A 15441-nucleotide genomic window follows, 5' to 3' on the forward strand; every position below is an offset into this window, starting at 1 on the left:
TTTTTGTATTCTTTTAATAAAGGGGGGAACTCCTGGCTGGCTCAGTCCGTAGGGCAAACCACACTTGATCTGGGATGGTAAGTTCGCGCCCCATCTTAGGTGCAGGGATTAAAAAAGAGTAAAGGGGCAACGCGAAGAGTGGAGCAATTTGATCTCAGAGCCGTCCTCGACGCTATATGATCTCTCCAAGGGGAAGAGGAGGAGCTCCCCAAAACCGAAAAAGTGAACGACAAAGGAAAAGGGGCATAAACCTCACTTCTAAGCCATTATGGATTCACATGTGAGGTCACTGCCCCTCCTATCTTCCTAACCAAAATAAGTCCCCACCGAGGTCAGAATCAATTTTAATTAGTTTTGCATTTTTTTGAAATTCCTGAAAACCAACACATATAACTGTGACAATCTGAAATTAAATCATTTTTACTGTTACAGGTGCTGAAACAGTGGAGAAAAATATCCCTTCTATTTGTGACTCTGAATTTGAAGAATGATTACTAAAAAGCAAAATGAGAAGCAAAAAGGTCAGCCGTATTCTGGTATGATTAAATCATAGTAAAATCGTACCAGAATAAGGTCTCTGGTGCCAGCCACCGGGGTTTTCATGTTCATTTTTCGGATCTGCAGAGTAAGTGGCTTAATAGTAAAGTCATGTGCTTGATTATTATCATGGTTATATTCCGAATATCTGATGCCTAACAAGACTATACACAATGTGCATGTACAATTGGAAGGATGAAATTGCCTGTGTAATTTCCACGAGAGGAAACGAAATGGGAGAACTGAAAATGAGATAAAAATTATTAAAATTATTAAAAAAACTCATAAAAATTATTCAGTCACAGCTGCAAAACCATGGGCTAGTTTTCACTCCTATCAAGGCCCAGCCTATGACTATCTGCTATCACTTTTGCCTGAATGTATGTTTCACATTCTTTGCAATTAGTAGATGACCACGTTTTGAGAGCAAGGGCAGATTCAGTTCTGCTGGCAGTTATGGGTCAGCTGCAACATCAACAGTGGGTTTCTGTGTGGAATCTGTGTTCTAATTGAATTGTGAGTTCTCTACTGAGGGGAACACAATAATTCTGAAAATCTGGCCACTTGTAATACAGAACCCAGAGGAACAGAATTTGGCTGCTGCTAATCTCAATGAGACCAGAAAGCCTGGAGTCAGTGGCTAGGATTCCTCTGTTAGCTCAAAACACTGGATGCTTTAAACTGAAAACACGGAGCTAGAATCCACCAGAAATGATGGTGCATACTTCATGTCACATAAATCACATAAGTAGAATAAGAACAGTGGCTCCTCAGAGAGTTGTAATGAAGATGAAATGACTCAGTCCATGGAAAGCCTTCAGGGCATTTCACAGCATACAGTAAGTGCAAACTAACTGGGAGCTCTAACCAGCCCCTGTTGAGGGCATGACTGTTAGAAAGTTTCCACTGACATCTGGTAACAAATCATTTCCCTTATTAATGATCTCATTTAGCAAATGGAAATGAGGCTTAGGAGAGGCTAAGAGAAGTACCCCAAACACATAGCTCAAAGGCAACAAGGGCAGGATCCACACTCCTGCAGTCAGGCTTCAGTCTGAGCCCTTAACACCCAAGCTCTACCTGGGCAAAAAGCAAGCCAAATTCTGAAGCACAATGGGACCCTGGAATTTTCCCAGTTAACTGTCTAGACCACTGAAGAGACTAATCATCAAAAAGAAAAAAAGAGAGTAAGTCTGTTATGATTATTATTGCTGTGTAACAAACCACCCCAAACATACTAACATCAGTTCTTACAATGTTGTTGCCAGACTGAGAGACCCCAAGACACTTTCAGGCAGTCTGTGAGGTCAAAACTATTATTAGAATAGTTCTATGATTTGCCATTTCATCATGTTGACATTTATATTGATGACACAGAAGTAATAGTGGATAAAATGCTGGCTCCTTGGCAGAAATCAAGGCAGTGGCATCAAGTGCCACAAACACTGTATTCTTCGTTGGCACATACTCATGATAAACAAAAAGTCCAATTTTCCTTAAAAATGCCCTTGAGGCATGAGAAAAAATCTGGAAAATATATATACCTGCAACCATAATGTTGGCAGTTTGTCAACATTTACAAACCTTTCTGCTATGATCAAATTATACTAGTGCATGATGCTTGATGCTGGATAGCAAGTCAACATTTGAAAAATATGCATAATGTAGTGAACTATTTTCTATACAAGTGACACATGAAGGTACAAAATCACATATGGGTAAAATATCCAAAGTGCAAAAAAAAAAAAAATAAATGGATTTTAATATAATAGAATAGGAAGAGTTCACTCATAGAATTTCATACTCCACAGTACAACTAAATCCTTAAGAAACTAATATTAGTTGAATTTTGGGTATCAAAAGGTATCAAAGAGCCAAAATTATCTGAAAATACTTTTTTCTACCTATGTATCTCACTGAAGCCAAATTTTCTATATATACTTCATCTAAAATAAGGCAAAAAACTGAATGCAGAAGCACCTATGAAACTCCAGCTCTCATTAATTAAGCTAGACGAAATGATCTTTTGACCAAGCTTGTCACTCATCTGGAAAGGAAAAAAAAAATACTTAATGACACCTGTTAAAAATGGTGAGGCAGACTTTGCTTCAGCCACCGTGACAGGTACAGGGACCACTGCAACAAGACTTCACAGTGGGGGAGAATGGGCTCAAGCTCAAATACAGCATGGTAAGTGGGAACTTACAGGCAAGGAGCAGAATAGGGGTCAGTGGATGGAAAATTACTAAGAGGAAACAAGAGGGGTTTAGGGATTCTGGCTGAACTGACCTAACAGAATCTTTGCTGAAGACAGGCCAGGGTGACTAGAAATCACCTGAAGGATCGTGGAGGATGAGGGAAAGCTTGCTAAACTGACTCAGCAGGGTTCTTCTTAAAACTGGATTTGGTTAAGTGTACCGACAGACCTAGGAAAAGGTTCAGGAGACTTACTAAAGTTTGGTTAAGACAAGACTCTCACTTCTCACATGTTTTTGGTTTTCAACTCAGTTATTTTTCATAAATACGTACATTATGAAACGAATTATAAATATTTGAAAAATCTGTCTTAAATTCTAATATGTCAAATACTCAAAAGATACAATGTTTTGTATGCTCAATTTTAGAGTATGCAAGAGTCCCAAGATCAAAAAATTTGAAAAATGCTGGTGTGAACTCCCCACCATTTTATTTTCACAGATCATGAGTCAGGAATTTGGACAAGATACAAAGGGAATGAATGGATTATCTCTGCCCTACAAAGACCAGGGCCTTATCTGGGAAAACTCACACAGCTCAAGGTAGCTCCAAAGACAAAGGCCTAGAGATATCTGTAGACTCACACCTGCATCTGGTTTAGTAATTTAGTAATATGCACTTCAGGTACGTCCAAGTCTTTTCAAGGCCTGTTAGCTCATTCCTTTTAAGTGCTGGATATTCCATTGTCTGGATGCATCAGTTTATTCATTTACCTACTGAAGACATTCATTCACCTACGTAAGTTTTGCAATGAGGAATAAAACTGCTATAAACATTCATGTGCAAACAAAGAAAAACCCCTGAAACAGCTTGCATGTGTTGGTTTCTGAATGAACATAAGTTTCAACTTCTTTGGGTAAATACCAAGGACCATGGATACTGGATCATCTGGTAAGAGTATGTTTAGTTCCATAAGAAACCACCAAACTTTTCCAAAGCAGCTGTACAATTTTGTATTCCCACCAGCAAAGAAGTTTTTGGTGCTATTAATGTTCCAGATTTAGGGCATTCTCAGATATGTGGTGGTATCTCATTTTGACTTGTACTTTTCTGATGATATGATGTGGAGCATCTTTTCATAAATGCTTATTTGCCATCTTTACATCTTCTGTGGAGGAGTGTCTGTTAAGGTCTTTGGCCCATTTTTGATAGGCTATTTCTTAGTGTTAAGACTTCCTTGCATATGCTGGATAATGGTCCTTTATCCAAATGTGTCTTCTGCAAAGATTTTCTCCCAACCCGTGCTTGTCTTCTCACTCTCTTAACAAGGGCTTTCATAGAGCCTAAGTTTTTAATTTTAATGAAGTCCAGTTTATCAATTATTTATGGATCAAGCTCTCAGTTTTTTATTTAAAAAGGTATTACTACATTCAAGGACATTTAAGATTTCTCCTATGTTATCTTCTAGGAGTTGTGTATTTTCCACTTAGGTTTACAATGCATTTTGAGTTAATTTTTGTGGAGTGTTCAGTGTCTAGATTCATTCTTTTGTATGTGGATGTCTAATAGTTCCAGTCTCATTTGTTGGAAAGAATTATCTTCACTCCATTCCACTGCCTTTGCTCCTCTGTCGAAAATAAGCTGACTACTTATGTGGGCCTATTTCTCAGCAATCTGTTCTGTTCCATCAATCTGTCTATTCACTTACCAACACCAGCTGACTTAATGTAGGTTTCTATTAAGTCCTGAAGCCAGGTAGTTTCAGACCTCCAACTTTGTTCTCCTTCAATATTGTGTTGTCTATTCTGCATCTTTGCATCTCCATATAAACGTAAGAATCAGTTTGTCAATATCCACAAAATAAATTGTTGGAATTTTGATTGGACTGAATCAATTAGGTTGGGAAGAACTAACATCTTGACAATACAGAGCATATCCATGAACATTAAATCTCTCTCCATTTATTTGGTTCTTTTATTTCATTCATGACAGTTTTGTAGTTTTCCCTATATAGACGATGCACATATTATGTTGTGCTAATATAAATAGTATTGTGTTTGCAATTTCAAATTCTATTTGTTCATTGCTAGTGAGAGATTTCATGGATGCGTGTATGTATCAAAACTTAAGTCATACACTTAACATATGTAGCCTAATGCATGGCAATTATACCTTAATAAACCCTCTAACAACATGAAAAAAGATATTTGAACATACATTTCACCAAAGATAAATGGATGACAAGTATGTGAAAAGATGTTCAACATCACTGGTTTTTAAAACTATTGGTCTACTTTGAGAAAAGATACACACACACAGAGACAACTCATTTTAAACAATGGTCTTTCTTTTCCAGTATCAACTTTTCTGTATGCATTAACTAAAGATTTGTACTCTAAAACTTTCCCAAATGTTTTTTTAACACTTTTAGGTTTTATTAAAAAATCTTTTGTAACAAAACGATTTTAAAAAATATTTTATTTATTTATTTGAGAGAGAGAGTGCATAAGCAGGGGGAGCGGCAGGCAGAGGGAGAAGCAGGCTCCTCGCTGAGCAGAGAGCCTGATATGGGACTTTTGATCCCAGCACCCTGAGGATCATGACCCGAGCCAAAGGCAGACACTTTACTGACTGAGCCACCCAGGTGTCCCACAAAGGTTTTTCACTTATAAAACCCTTTAGGACTTCAATTTTTATAAATATATGAAAGATATTTACTGAAAACAGTTTTTACATTCACAAAGAATCTTATTATGTAACCTCAATTGGCACAGTCTTTTCCACATTCCCTACAATTATACTTTACTGTTCCTCTCCAGTGTAAATTATGTTTCCTAATAAAGAACAATCAAAGGCTTTTTTATAACCCTTTCACTCATGGGATCTCTCTTAATGTGTGCTTTCATAGCTTCCCAAAGTGGGGGATGAAAATTTTTTTTATAGAAGATTTTTCATACCTGTGAAATCACAGCCAAATAGTAAAGTATAAGGCAGAGCTAAAGGTTTCCTACATTCCTCATTAATAAGGTTACCTTCAGGGGCGCCTGGGTGGCTCAGCAGGTTAAAGCCTCTGCCTTCGGCTCAGGTCATGATCCCAGGGTCCTGGGATTGAGCCCCGCATCGGGCTCGCTGCTTGTCAGGGAGCCTGCTTCCTCTTCTCTCTCTGCCTGCCTCTCTGCCTACTTGTGATCTGTCTGTCAAATAAATAAATAAAATCTTAAAAAAAAAAAAATAATAAGGTTACCTTCACTGTGAATTAGTCTGTGCTTTCCAAGAGAAAGTTTAAAGACTTGCCCATATTCTTTGCAAGCATAAGCTTCTCTCAAGAGTGAAATATTATACATTCAGTAAGGCATGTCGTAGTAAAGGGTTTCCCACATTCCTCATCTATGTATGGGTTTTCTCCACTGTGAGTTCTTAAATGTTGAGTAAGATATGTGGACTGAGAAACACATGGATGGCTCAGTTGGTTAAGTATCTGCCTCCAGCTCAAGTCATGATCCCAGAGTCCTGGGATCGAGTCCTGCATCAGTCTCCTTGCTCAGCGGGGAGTCTGCTTCTCCTTCTGCCGGCTGCTCTCTCTCCTTGTGTTCTAACAAATAATAAATAAAATCTTAAAAAGAAAAAAGGTATGTGGACTGAGTAAAGGCTTTCCCACAGTCCTTACATTCAAAAGGTCATCCACCAGTGTGAGTTCTCATTTGTACTATAAGGCCTGATGAAATAGTGACGGCTCTCTCACATTTTTTACATTTACATGGCTTCTCTCCAGTATGTGTTATGTTGACTAAAGTATGAGGAATATCTAAATGATTTCCCATATTTCCTTACATTCAAAAGGTCTTTCTATACTTTCCCATATTTCCTTACATTCAAAAGGTCTTTTTTTTTTTTTTAAAGATTTTATTTATTTATTTGACAGAGAGAAATCACAAGTAGATGGAGAGGCAGGCAGAGAGAGAGAGAGAGGGAAGCAGGCTCCCTGCTGAGCAGAGAGCCCGATGCGGGACTCGATCCCAGGACCCTGAGATCATGACCCGAGCCGAAGGCAGCGGCTCAACCCACTGAGCCACCCAGGCGCCCCTCAAAAGGTCTTTCTAGACTGTGAGTTCCTAAATGTTGAATAAGAAATGAGGATCAAATAAAGGCTCTCCCACACTGCTTACCATTACAGGGTTTTAGAGTTTGCATGTGACTTTTAAAGCAAGATGAGTTACTAAAGGCTTTCCGAACTTCCTTACAAACATAAGGCTTCTTGCCAGTGTGAGTTCTTAAATGTACAGTAAGGAACTAACAAAGCCTTTTCCACATTCCTTACATTCCTAAGTCTTCTCTCCACTGTGAATTCTTTAGTGTTTTATAGGACCTGCAGAATCGGTGAAGGTTTCCAGGTTATTTACTACACTCATATGGTTTTTCTCCAGTGTGAACTCACATGTGAGTATTCAGTTTTGGGAAACAAGTAAACTCTTTACTACACTCCTTGAAAACACAATGCTTCTCATATGAAGTTGTAGAATTTAAGCAAGGTTTGGGGAACAACGAATGGCTTTCTCAAATTTCTTACATTCCATAGGCATCAGTTCACTATGAGTTCTTAAATGATGAATAAGACAAGGTCAAATAAAGGTTTTCCCACATTCTTACAATGTTTTAAGACTTTTTTCTATTGTTCATTTGCGTATGTACAAAAAAGCTTGTAGAATGAGAAAAAGCTTTCCTACATTCTTTAAGGGTATGTGGCCTTTCTCCACTATGAATTCTTACACATTCTCTAAGGTGTAAGGAAGAAGGCATGCCTTTCCTACAGTCCGTGCATTTATAGGGTTTCTTTTGAGTGTAAGTTTTCTTGTGAACCACATATGGATTTTGGCTAAAAACTGTTTCACACTGATTACACTTAGGAGGCTTTTCTCCATTATCGGTCTTACTGTGTAGATTAAGGGCAGAGTTCTTTTTGAATGCTTTTACACACTGGTTGCACTCATAAATTTTCTTTCTAATGTGAGTACTCTATAAATCTTAAAGGAGTGTTCACTCAAGGCTTCTTCCCAATGGTGAAAATTAAACAATTATTCTCCAGTATGGCTTCTCTCCTGTTGATGAAGAGATTAGTCACGACTTATGAAAGTTCTCCAGCTTTATTACATTCAGAGATCCTACCCTCTGCCTTGAATTCTGTTATACTACACAGGTAATAAATGAGTATGACTGAAGTTTTTTGTATTTTTTTCTTCCATTTTCACTGCATGCAATGCATGGTTCCAGACCTCAGTGCTTTCAAGCAGAATGAAGTAACCATTCCGCTAAAAAGTTCTGTTGTAGTCTTTACTTTCACAAGGATTCTTACAGAGTTTAGCTGTAAGCTGTAACCACTGAGACAAAATTACTTACCCAAAACTTTATCTCAATTATGTATTTAAAGGGTTTGTCAAATTCTTAAGGCTCAGAAGCCTGTGAGAAAAGTTTCTTTTGGGATGAGTAACACTAGCCCCAAATGTCTGTTACGGTTATCATGTTGCTTTTCTATCTTATGGAATTTCCAATCTTCCACTGGTGTGGAAGGCAAGGAATTACACACTGTCGATCTTACCATTTCTACCACATTGGGTGTTTTCCCCAGCAAAATATTCTGCTGAGGTGCTGACCATTTGGTATTAAGACAAATCTCCCAATCTGAAATAAGATTAAAAAAAAACATTAAGGTCTTGGAGAAATAAATGATGGAAGGAAAGTGTTAAAAAAAAGAGGCCAATGTCTACTTAGTTTCGAAGACTGACTTGAAATATAAAATTAAAAAAAAATGAATATACAGAGATTGAGAATTCTGACTATATTAAGAGTTTGGCAATAATAAGGTGCTGGTGAAGTTGGTAGGTGATTTTCTAAGAAATGATTCTATAAATGTTGAAACTAATGGTGAACAGAAAGCAGTGTGACCAGGAAAGCAAAGAATGAAAGGAAATGAATAAAGAGCTAAATGCAAAATTTAAAGAAGTAGATCCGTCAGGTCAAAAGGAAGTTTCAGAAAAGTGAATGAAAAGTTAAAGAGAAGTCTAAAGTACCCAAGGAACCACAGAAATCAAAGGGACCAGCATTCTCAGGAAAAAGCCATCTTTAAAAGCTTCCTATTTAATGTTTCCAAAAAGACTGCAGGTCTCATGGACTCCTGCTATTTTTCATAAAGAAATTATCTCTCCCTTTTCCTTTACCTCACAGAACCCTTCCTACTATCCTCTGCTCTCCTTTTTGCTCTGCCTGAAAGATCAGACCTGGTCTGCACGTCTGGTACCTGGCTCTCAGAGAAAAAAAGCTTGATACAAGAACATGCAAGGAATGACAATCCGTAAGTCAGGACCAAGATTCTGCTCTCCAGGGATACCAAATACTGTCAGGTATAACTTGAGAAACAATAAAATGTTTGTGACAACCTTTTCAAACCAATAAACTTTGTTTTTCAGACCAAAAAACTTTCAAATGAAACTAAAATGCAAACACATACTCTCTCACTGTTCACCAAAAGGGGTGCTGATCTTTCCCCTGAAACCCAGGCTCAAACTTGTATTCAGAAACATTTTTGAAGTCCTAAGCCTTTCAATCCATAGAGAAAATAAAACCAGAGCAACAAACAAATTTTCATTTTCAAGAGGAAGCCACGTCAAGATAAGATCTACAAGAACAGAAACAAAATCTGCTCTTTTTACCATTGCACTTCCATTAGTCAGCACAGAGTCTAGAATATAGTCACTTAAGAAAGATTTGTTCCAGAAAAAGCTAAACGAAGGCATGGCACCAACCTTACCTATTGCAGTCAGACTGTTGTAGTTCTCCAGCATCACATCTCTGCACAGCCCTCTGTGGGTTTGATCCAGCAAAGTCCACTCCTCCTGGGTGAATTCCACAGCCACATCCTCAAAGGTCATGGGTGATGGGTCCTAAACCCATCACAAACATCCCAGCATCAGGTAGTTGCCATCTAAACCCATGTTCACTGGAGAAAGAGAATGGGAGACCCAAAGCTTCCATGTTCTCCCATCATCTCTCCCAGGGCTTCTCCTATCCACACATATTCACTGGGGACCTCATCCAATCTTATAACTTTAAGAGCACCTCTTTCACCCAGCTGAATGTATCTCACCACAAATACACTGTACACCTTCTATTCTTCCCTATTGACTGAGTATGTTACAGACACCATAAATGCTGGCAAATAAATGAATCATTCCTCTAGGAACAGCACACATTCTGAGAAACACATGTCTACTTCCTCACAATGTATCATAGCACACTGAGAGCACACAATCAGCATGGATGGGAGTTGGACTGAATTAGTAAACACTGGGATAACAGTATAATTTCCCTACGTCTCTGTCAACCGCATAAAAAAGTCCTAAAACCTGAGAAAATGTAACTGGGTACTCAGTCCCTAGACAGGCCCTGTATACATAAAGAAACTGTTCCACTACAAGAAAACATATCTACCTGGTAGGAAGAAGCATGTACTTTTATAAAAGAATAAATTTCCTACTTATGCGAGAAAAATTTGTTAAGACACCTGGTCATTATCCTTTCTCCTTCTGACTTCTCCTCACAAAGACAGAAAAAGTCTTGAGAAAGGTGACCTTGGGGAGAAGAAATAAAACCCGAGAACCTAGGCTCCCCGAAATTCCCACTTAGGCTAGAAGCAACTCCACACTGATTATAAATTGACACACATGCTGTTGCCATGAAATACCCAAGCAGCCTGCTTCATCTGAAGTCAGTAAAAGGGTTCTCAGCTTTGGAAGGAGAGTTTAATAATTCCATTTTATGGAAAAAGAAATTTAAAGTTCAGAGAGGTAAAGCTGTTTTCTTTGGCCAACAATAGTGAATCTCATCATGTGATTAAGCAGACCCTCCCCCACAAAAATACCCATCCTCACCCCTGCTTCCCAAATCTCAGGATATAGACATCAGGATGTTCTTATCTACTCAAGCCCCTCTCCTAGACAGCATAGAAACAGGATTGCTTAGACCCTGACCACAAGACAGGTTGTTTATAGGCCAAGTAAAACAGTCTCTGACAAGAGCATCAATAAGGACTCACCACAAGAGAAAAGATCAATGGCTGGCATCCTGTAGGTAAGACAGTAAAATCTGCCTGAACCCTTCTTGTTCTCAAAGTCCTTCAAGACAGTGTCTGAGTTTAGAGGCCAATCTCAATTCTTCTTTAGTAAGCAGCAGTGGAACCCTGCCACACAACATCAGTCTTTAAGAAATAAGCATTAGTCAGCTGTCATGAAGCATCATTTATTAGCTCTCTGTAGAAAATGAAATTACATTATGTGAAAGCCATTAAAAATTGTAGAGTTTACCACATGAATACAAATAACAATCGTCATTTACTGAGTACCTATCATGCGCCAGAAGCAGTGGTAGCTCATATGATTATCAACACAATTATCATTACTGTCATTCCACAGTTGAGGCAACCTACCTACACTGAGACAGCAGCAGTCACTGGCCCAAGATCACCAATTAGGAAGACCAGTAACCTGAATACAGGTTACTCCATATCATAAGCCCGAACTCCCGAGCTTATGGTGATTTGCCAACATACCCGGACAACGATTATAAAATGGTGTGCAAGAAATGACTAACTCAGCAGGTCTGGGTGCTCAAATCCTGCACTTTCCTGAGAAAACTTGTCTTCAGACCTACTCTTGGTGGGGCTGTGGGAGACAACCCGAGTCCATGGAATACCCAGCGTGATGTTTTCGTCTGCCAGTTGGACTGATAGTTTATGCTAACAATGTGATTTATGGTGAACATCTGTTTTATGCCTGAGGCTCTGCGCAATGTTCTAATAGTCTGAATTCCAGCTGGAGCTTAAGTGGCTGCAGTCAGTCATGTAGGTGGTGCATGCCTACAGGACTGACCCACAATCAAAACCTGGACACCAAAGCTCAAGGGACTATAGACTGAATGTCTGTACTTCCCTGCCTCTTCATACATTGAAACCCAATTCCCAATGTGATGGTTTCTGGAGATGGAGGCCTTTGAGAGGTAATGATGGGATGAGTGCCTTTTATGAGAGACCCCAGGGACCTACCTCGCTCCTTCTGCCATGTGATAACACAGTGAGAAGACTGCCTTCTATTAACCAATAAGTAGATCCTCACCTGACACCACTTTGCTGCCATTTTGATCCTGATTTTCCCAGTCTCCAAAACTGTGAGAAATTTCTGTTGTTTGTAAGCCACCCAATCTGTAATATTTTTTGTTCTAGCAGTACAACTGAATAATCTAATGTACTATGTGAATTCCTTGGTTGGCCATATTTCACATGTGATGTTACACATTATTACAAGGAATATTGTGCAATGCCCATTTGACTGTGCTGGGGAAAGACATTTGGATGCTTTTGCCTGGTTTGTTCTGGAATTAATCCCACATGTCTCATCCCTCTGCTGATTCTGATCTATATTTTATAAACTATCATGCTGGGTTTAACAGCATGAGTCTTTTCAGTCCTACTGCACTGCTGAGCACTAGGGTGGTCATGAGGATCCCTAGCTCAAAATGTTTAATTCAGACATCTTTGCACTCCTCCAGCTGGGAAAATCACATAGGCCCAGTTGCCTTCCTTCAAGTCCTTATATCGGCTTTTGCCTTCATTCATTAAGCAAATTTTTATGAAGGTCCTTCCCTTTGCTACATAATACACTAGGCACTGAGGAGAGCACAGTGAACTAACAGAAAATCCCCAATACCTTACATTTTTCACATTCTAAAGGTAAGCAGATACTAAACAACAAATCCATATCCTATTAGTTGGTGTTCAGTGCTGGGGGAAACTAGGAACAGATAAGGAATATTATTCTCTGCCTTCCCCAACACACACAGAGATACACCCAAGGATTTCTAGGCAAACTCAGTACTAGCTCTGCAAAAAATAAAGACAGAATAGAAAAATAACCATTTCAAAAGGCTCTTGAAAAACTGACATCTGATTTGCCTAAAAAGTGATAGTTAACTTTTGATCTAAAGCACTGGAACAATTCCATGGTAAACAAAATAAACTCAGTATATATTTCAGATACGGCTCTACTTCACTGGCAGCTTAGTAACACTCATGCAAGCTATCTGACCAATCCCCTAAGTTTTACCAGAGGGTATAAAATGTTGCGTAGGTAGAATGCTAAATCAGACTGTGCCCAAAGTTTATCTTTTTTTCTTAAAAAACCTCACACCTCTTAGTTTCCCCCTAAATTTGCCTTTTAAAAATTCCTTCCTTATTATACTATTATTTTTTTTTTTTACTTATGCTTTATGTTCATTTTGTTGATCATTTCAAACACTTGGAAATTATAGAGTTCATTTTTCAAACATTTTGTTGAATTATTCAAACAAGTGTAGAGTTACAAGTGTACAGTACATTGTCATGAATTTCTCCACCCCTAAGCACTCATATGCCTCATCTAAATGATTCCTTTCTCCTCACCAAATGGAAGCATTATTCTGACTTCTAACACTATAATTTGAACTTCATATAAAATCATGACATGCATTAATTTGTGTCTAGTGTCTTCCGTTCAACATCCTATTCCACATGCTTCTCTCTTTCCCTCTGCCCCTCTTCCTTCTGTTCTCTCTCTCAAATAAGTAAGTCTTAAAAAAAAAAAAGTACAAAGTGAACTGGGGATTTATCTTACACCTAAAGACTAATAGGGTTTAAAGACTAAAAGGATTCATGTTGAAGGAACACAGGATTCAAAAGGACTACCCTTGGGCAAATGTGCGACAGTTTCAGTGTCAAAATAATAGTGAATGAAAGAAAAGTCCAAGAATATATTGTGATATTCCAAAAAGAAAAAAAGTAGAGGATAGGGAAGGTGGGGAAAGCAAGCTGCATAGCTAAAGATTGGAGAAGAAATGACAGAATTAAGACAAAAAGGATTTTGTAACCTGCCCCCCCCAACGTAAAAACAGACTGAGGCAAAGACTGACAAACAAGGTGAAACCTTTGGATGAAAGGCTGTTCGGAAACAGATTACCCTGTTGCCAAGTATCACCCAAGGATTACCTCAAAAAAATTTGTGACTATGAGAGAAGTGCACCTTGACTAAATGCTTCTCAATTCTAATAAACAATGGGACAACTTGCACTTCCCCACCTCCCGATGAGCTACAACACAAAGTATACAGAAATATTCAAATGTCTAAATTTTTAGTCTAACCAGTCAGGCACTGGCTGGTTCTTTGGGTACTGAGAACATGAAATGTGGCTAGTGTGACTGAAGGACTAGATTCTTAATTTGATTTATTTTAATTAGAATTTAGAAATAAAATTGATTCAGGTACTCAAAAAAACTCTTTAGTATGTCAGATCAATCTGGATTTGGAGATCTTCTTCTACAGCAAAACAGTAAGAGCTAAATACAGATGGCGAGTTTCCAATGAAAACTCAGCATCCACAGTGAGATCCACATACACACTGGGTTTTCCAGCAACTTATTACAAAAGGAAAGAAATGTAAAATTTCTCATTAATAGTTCTCTATTAACTACATTAGTCATTAACTTCATTATAAATTTATATTGATAATTGGATAAGTTGATTAAACACACTAAAAATAATTTCAGGGCTTCAAACTGTTCTTGGTTGGCTACTCAAAATTATAATAAAATTACATCTGTATAATCTGTACCTCACTATATCTATGTATTAGACAGTACTGCTCTAGACCCAAGTCTACTTCACAAGAAACAAATGAAATCCTAGGAAGGGACCCCTGGGTGGCTCAGTCGGTTAAGCCTCGGCCTCCTGCTCAGGTCATGATCCCAGAGTCCTTTGCTCAGTGGGGAGCCTGTCTCTCCCTTCGCCTGCAGCTCCCCCGGCCTGCGCTCTCCGACATATAAACAAATAAAATCTTTTTAAAAGTAAGTAAGTATACGAAGTCACAGGAAAACATCATCATATTGGAATGCCAATATCTTACAATAACACTCTTCGGGAACGTTCAAGAACCAAAACTAACTTTTTTTTTTTTTTTTTTTAAATTCAGACATCTTTAATAGACACTTTGTCGGAAAAATGGAACTACTTCCTGGGACCGGCAGTGGAGCGCCGTCCTCAGTAGAAGGCTGTCCTGATGCGTGCTTACCGCGAAGGGGTGAAGCGAATGTCTGCCATTTGCCGTTAATCGGTTCATCACAACACCCAGGACGGGAGACAAAATCTCAGCCAGGAGTGAACGCGGATGAAGGTTCCACGGATGCTCATTTTACTGCCGCCACAGACTTAAGGACGAATGTCCAGGTGAACAGCCGAAAGAAAAACCCACCTGTCCACACTCCTCGTACTTGGGCTCAATTCAGTTCCAGCTACCGGCAACCCGCCCGCCTCCCGCTGCCCCTCAGGGGCTCCAGCACTCGAAGCTCCGGGCGCTGAGGTACTTCGGCGAATCTCTTCACGCCTGCATTTTGTGTCGCACACGCGTGCTCCCTCGGAACCTGCAGGGGTCCTTCTCCCCAGCGGAGAACTTACCCAACTGCCATCACCGGTGCCCACGCGCGCGCCCGCGCGCCCGCCCGCAGGAAACGCAACCGCAGGCTGCCGGGCGCGGGGGACGCCGGAGCCGGAGTCGTCGCGGCCAGGAAAGGCCAAGCAGGCACGCCTCCCCCTGGGGCTACCGTTGCCGCCCCGGCGGCCCAGCCTGCCCGGGCTC

The 15441-nt window shown here is 39.4% G+C and overlaps 2 protein-coding genes across 2 annotated transcripts in view; both read right to left on the reverse strand.

Annotated features, from left to right (window-relative positions):
* Window positions 1–15044, reverse strand: part of LOC122909775 (zinc finger protein 177-like) — a 31744-nt gene extending 16700 nt beyond the window's left edge. The window contains exon 1 of the mRNA XM_044254301.1: window positions 14878–15044. The gene's annotated coding sequence lies outside the window, so the exon portion shown is untranslated. The remainder of the gene's footprint in view (window positions 1–14877) is intronic.
* Window positions 523–9656, reverse strand: ZNF559 (zinc finger protein 559). Its single transcript, XM_044254901.1, is given in 12 exon segments — window positions 523–692; window positions 6076–6170; window positions 6367–6510; window positions 6512–6575; window positions 6807–7022; window positions 7025–7121; window positions 7123–7235; window positions 7238–7391; window positions 7393–7745; window positions 7748–7829; window positions 8327–8409; window positions 9536–9656. Coding segments are annotated over 12 exon segments (1692 nt in total).
* Window positions 15045–15441: the final 397 nt, after the last annotated feature.

Source organism: Neovison vison, chromosome 6, assembly GCF_020171115.1.
Source record: "Neovison vison isolate M4711 chromosome 6, ASM_NN_V1, whole genome shotgun sequence".
NCBI classification, from domain to species: domain Eukaryota; kingdom Metazoa; phylum Chordata; class Mammalia; order Carnivora; family Mustelidae; genus Neogale; species Neogale vison.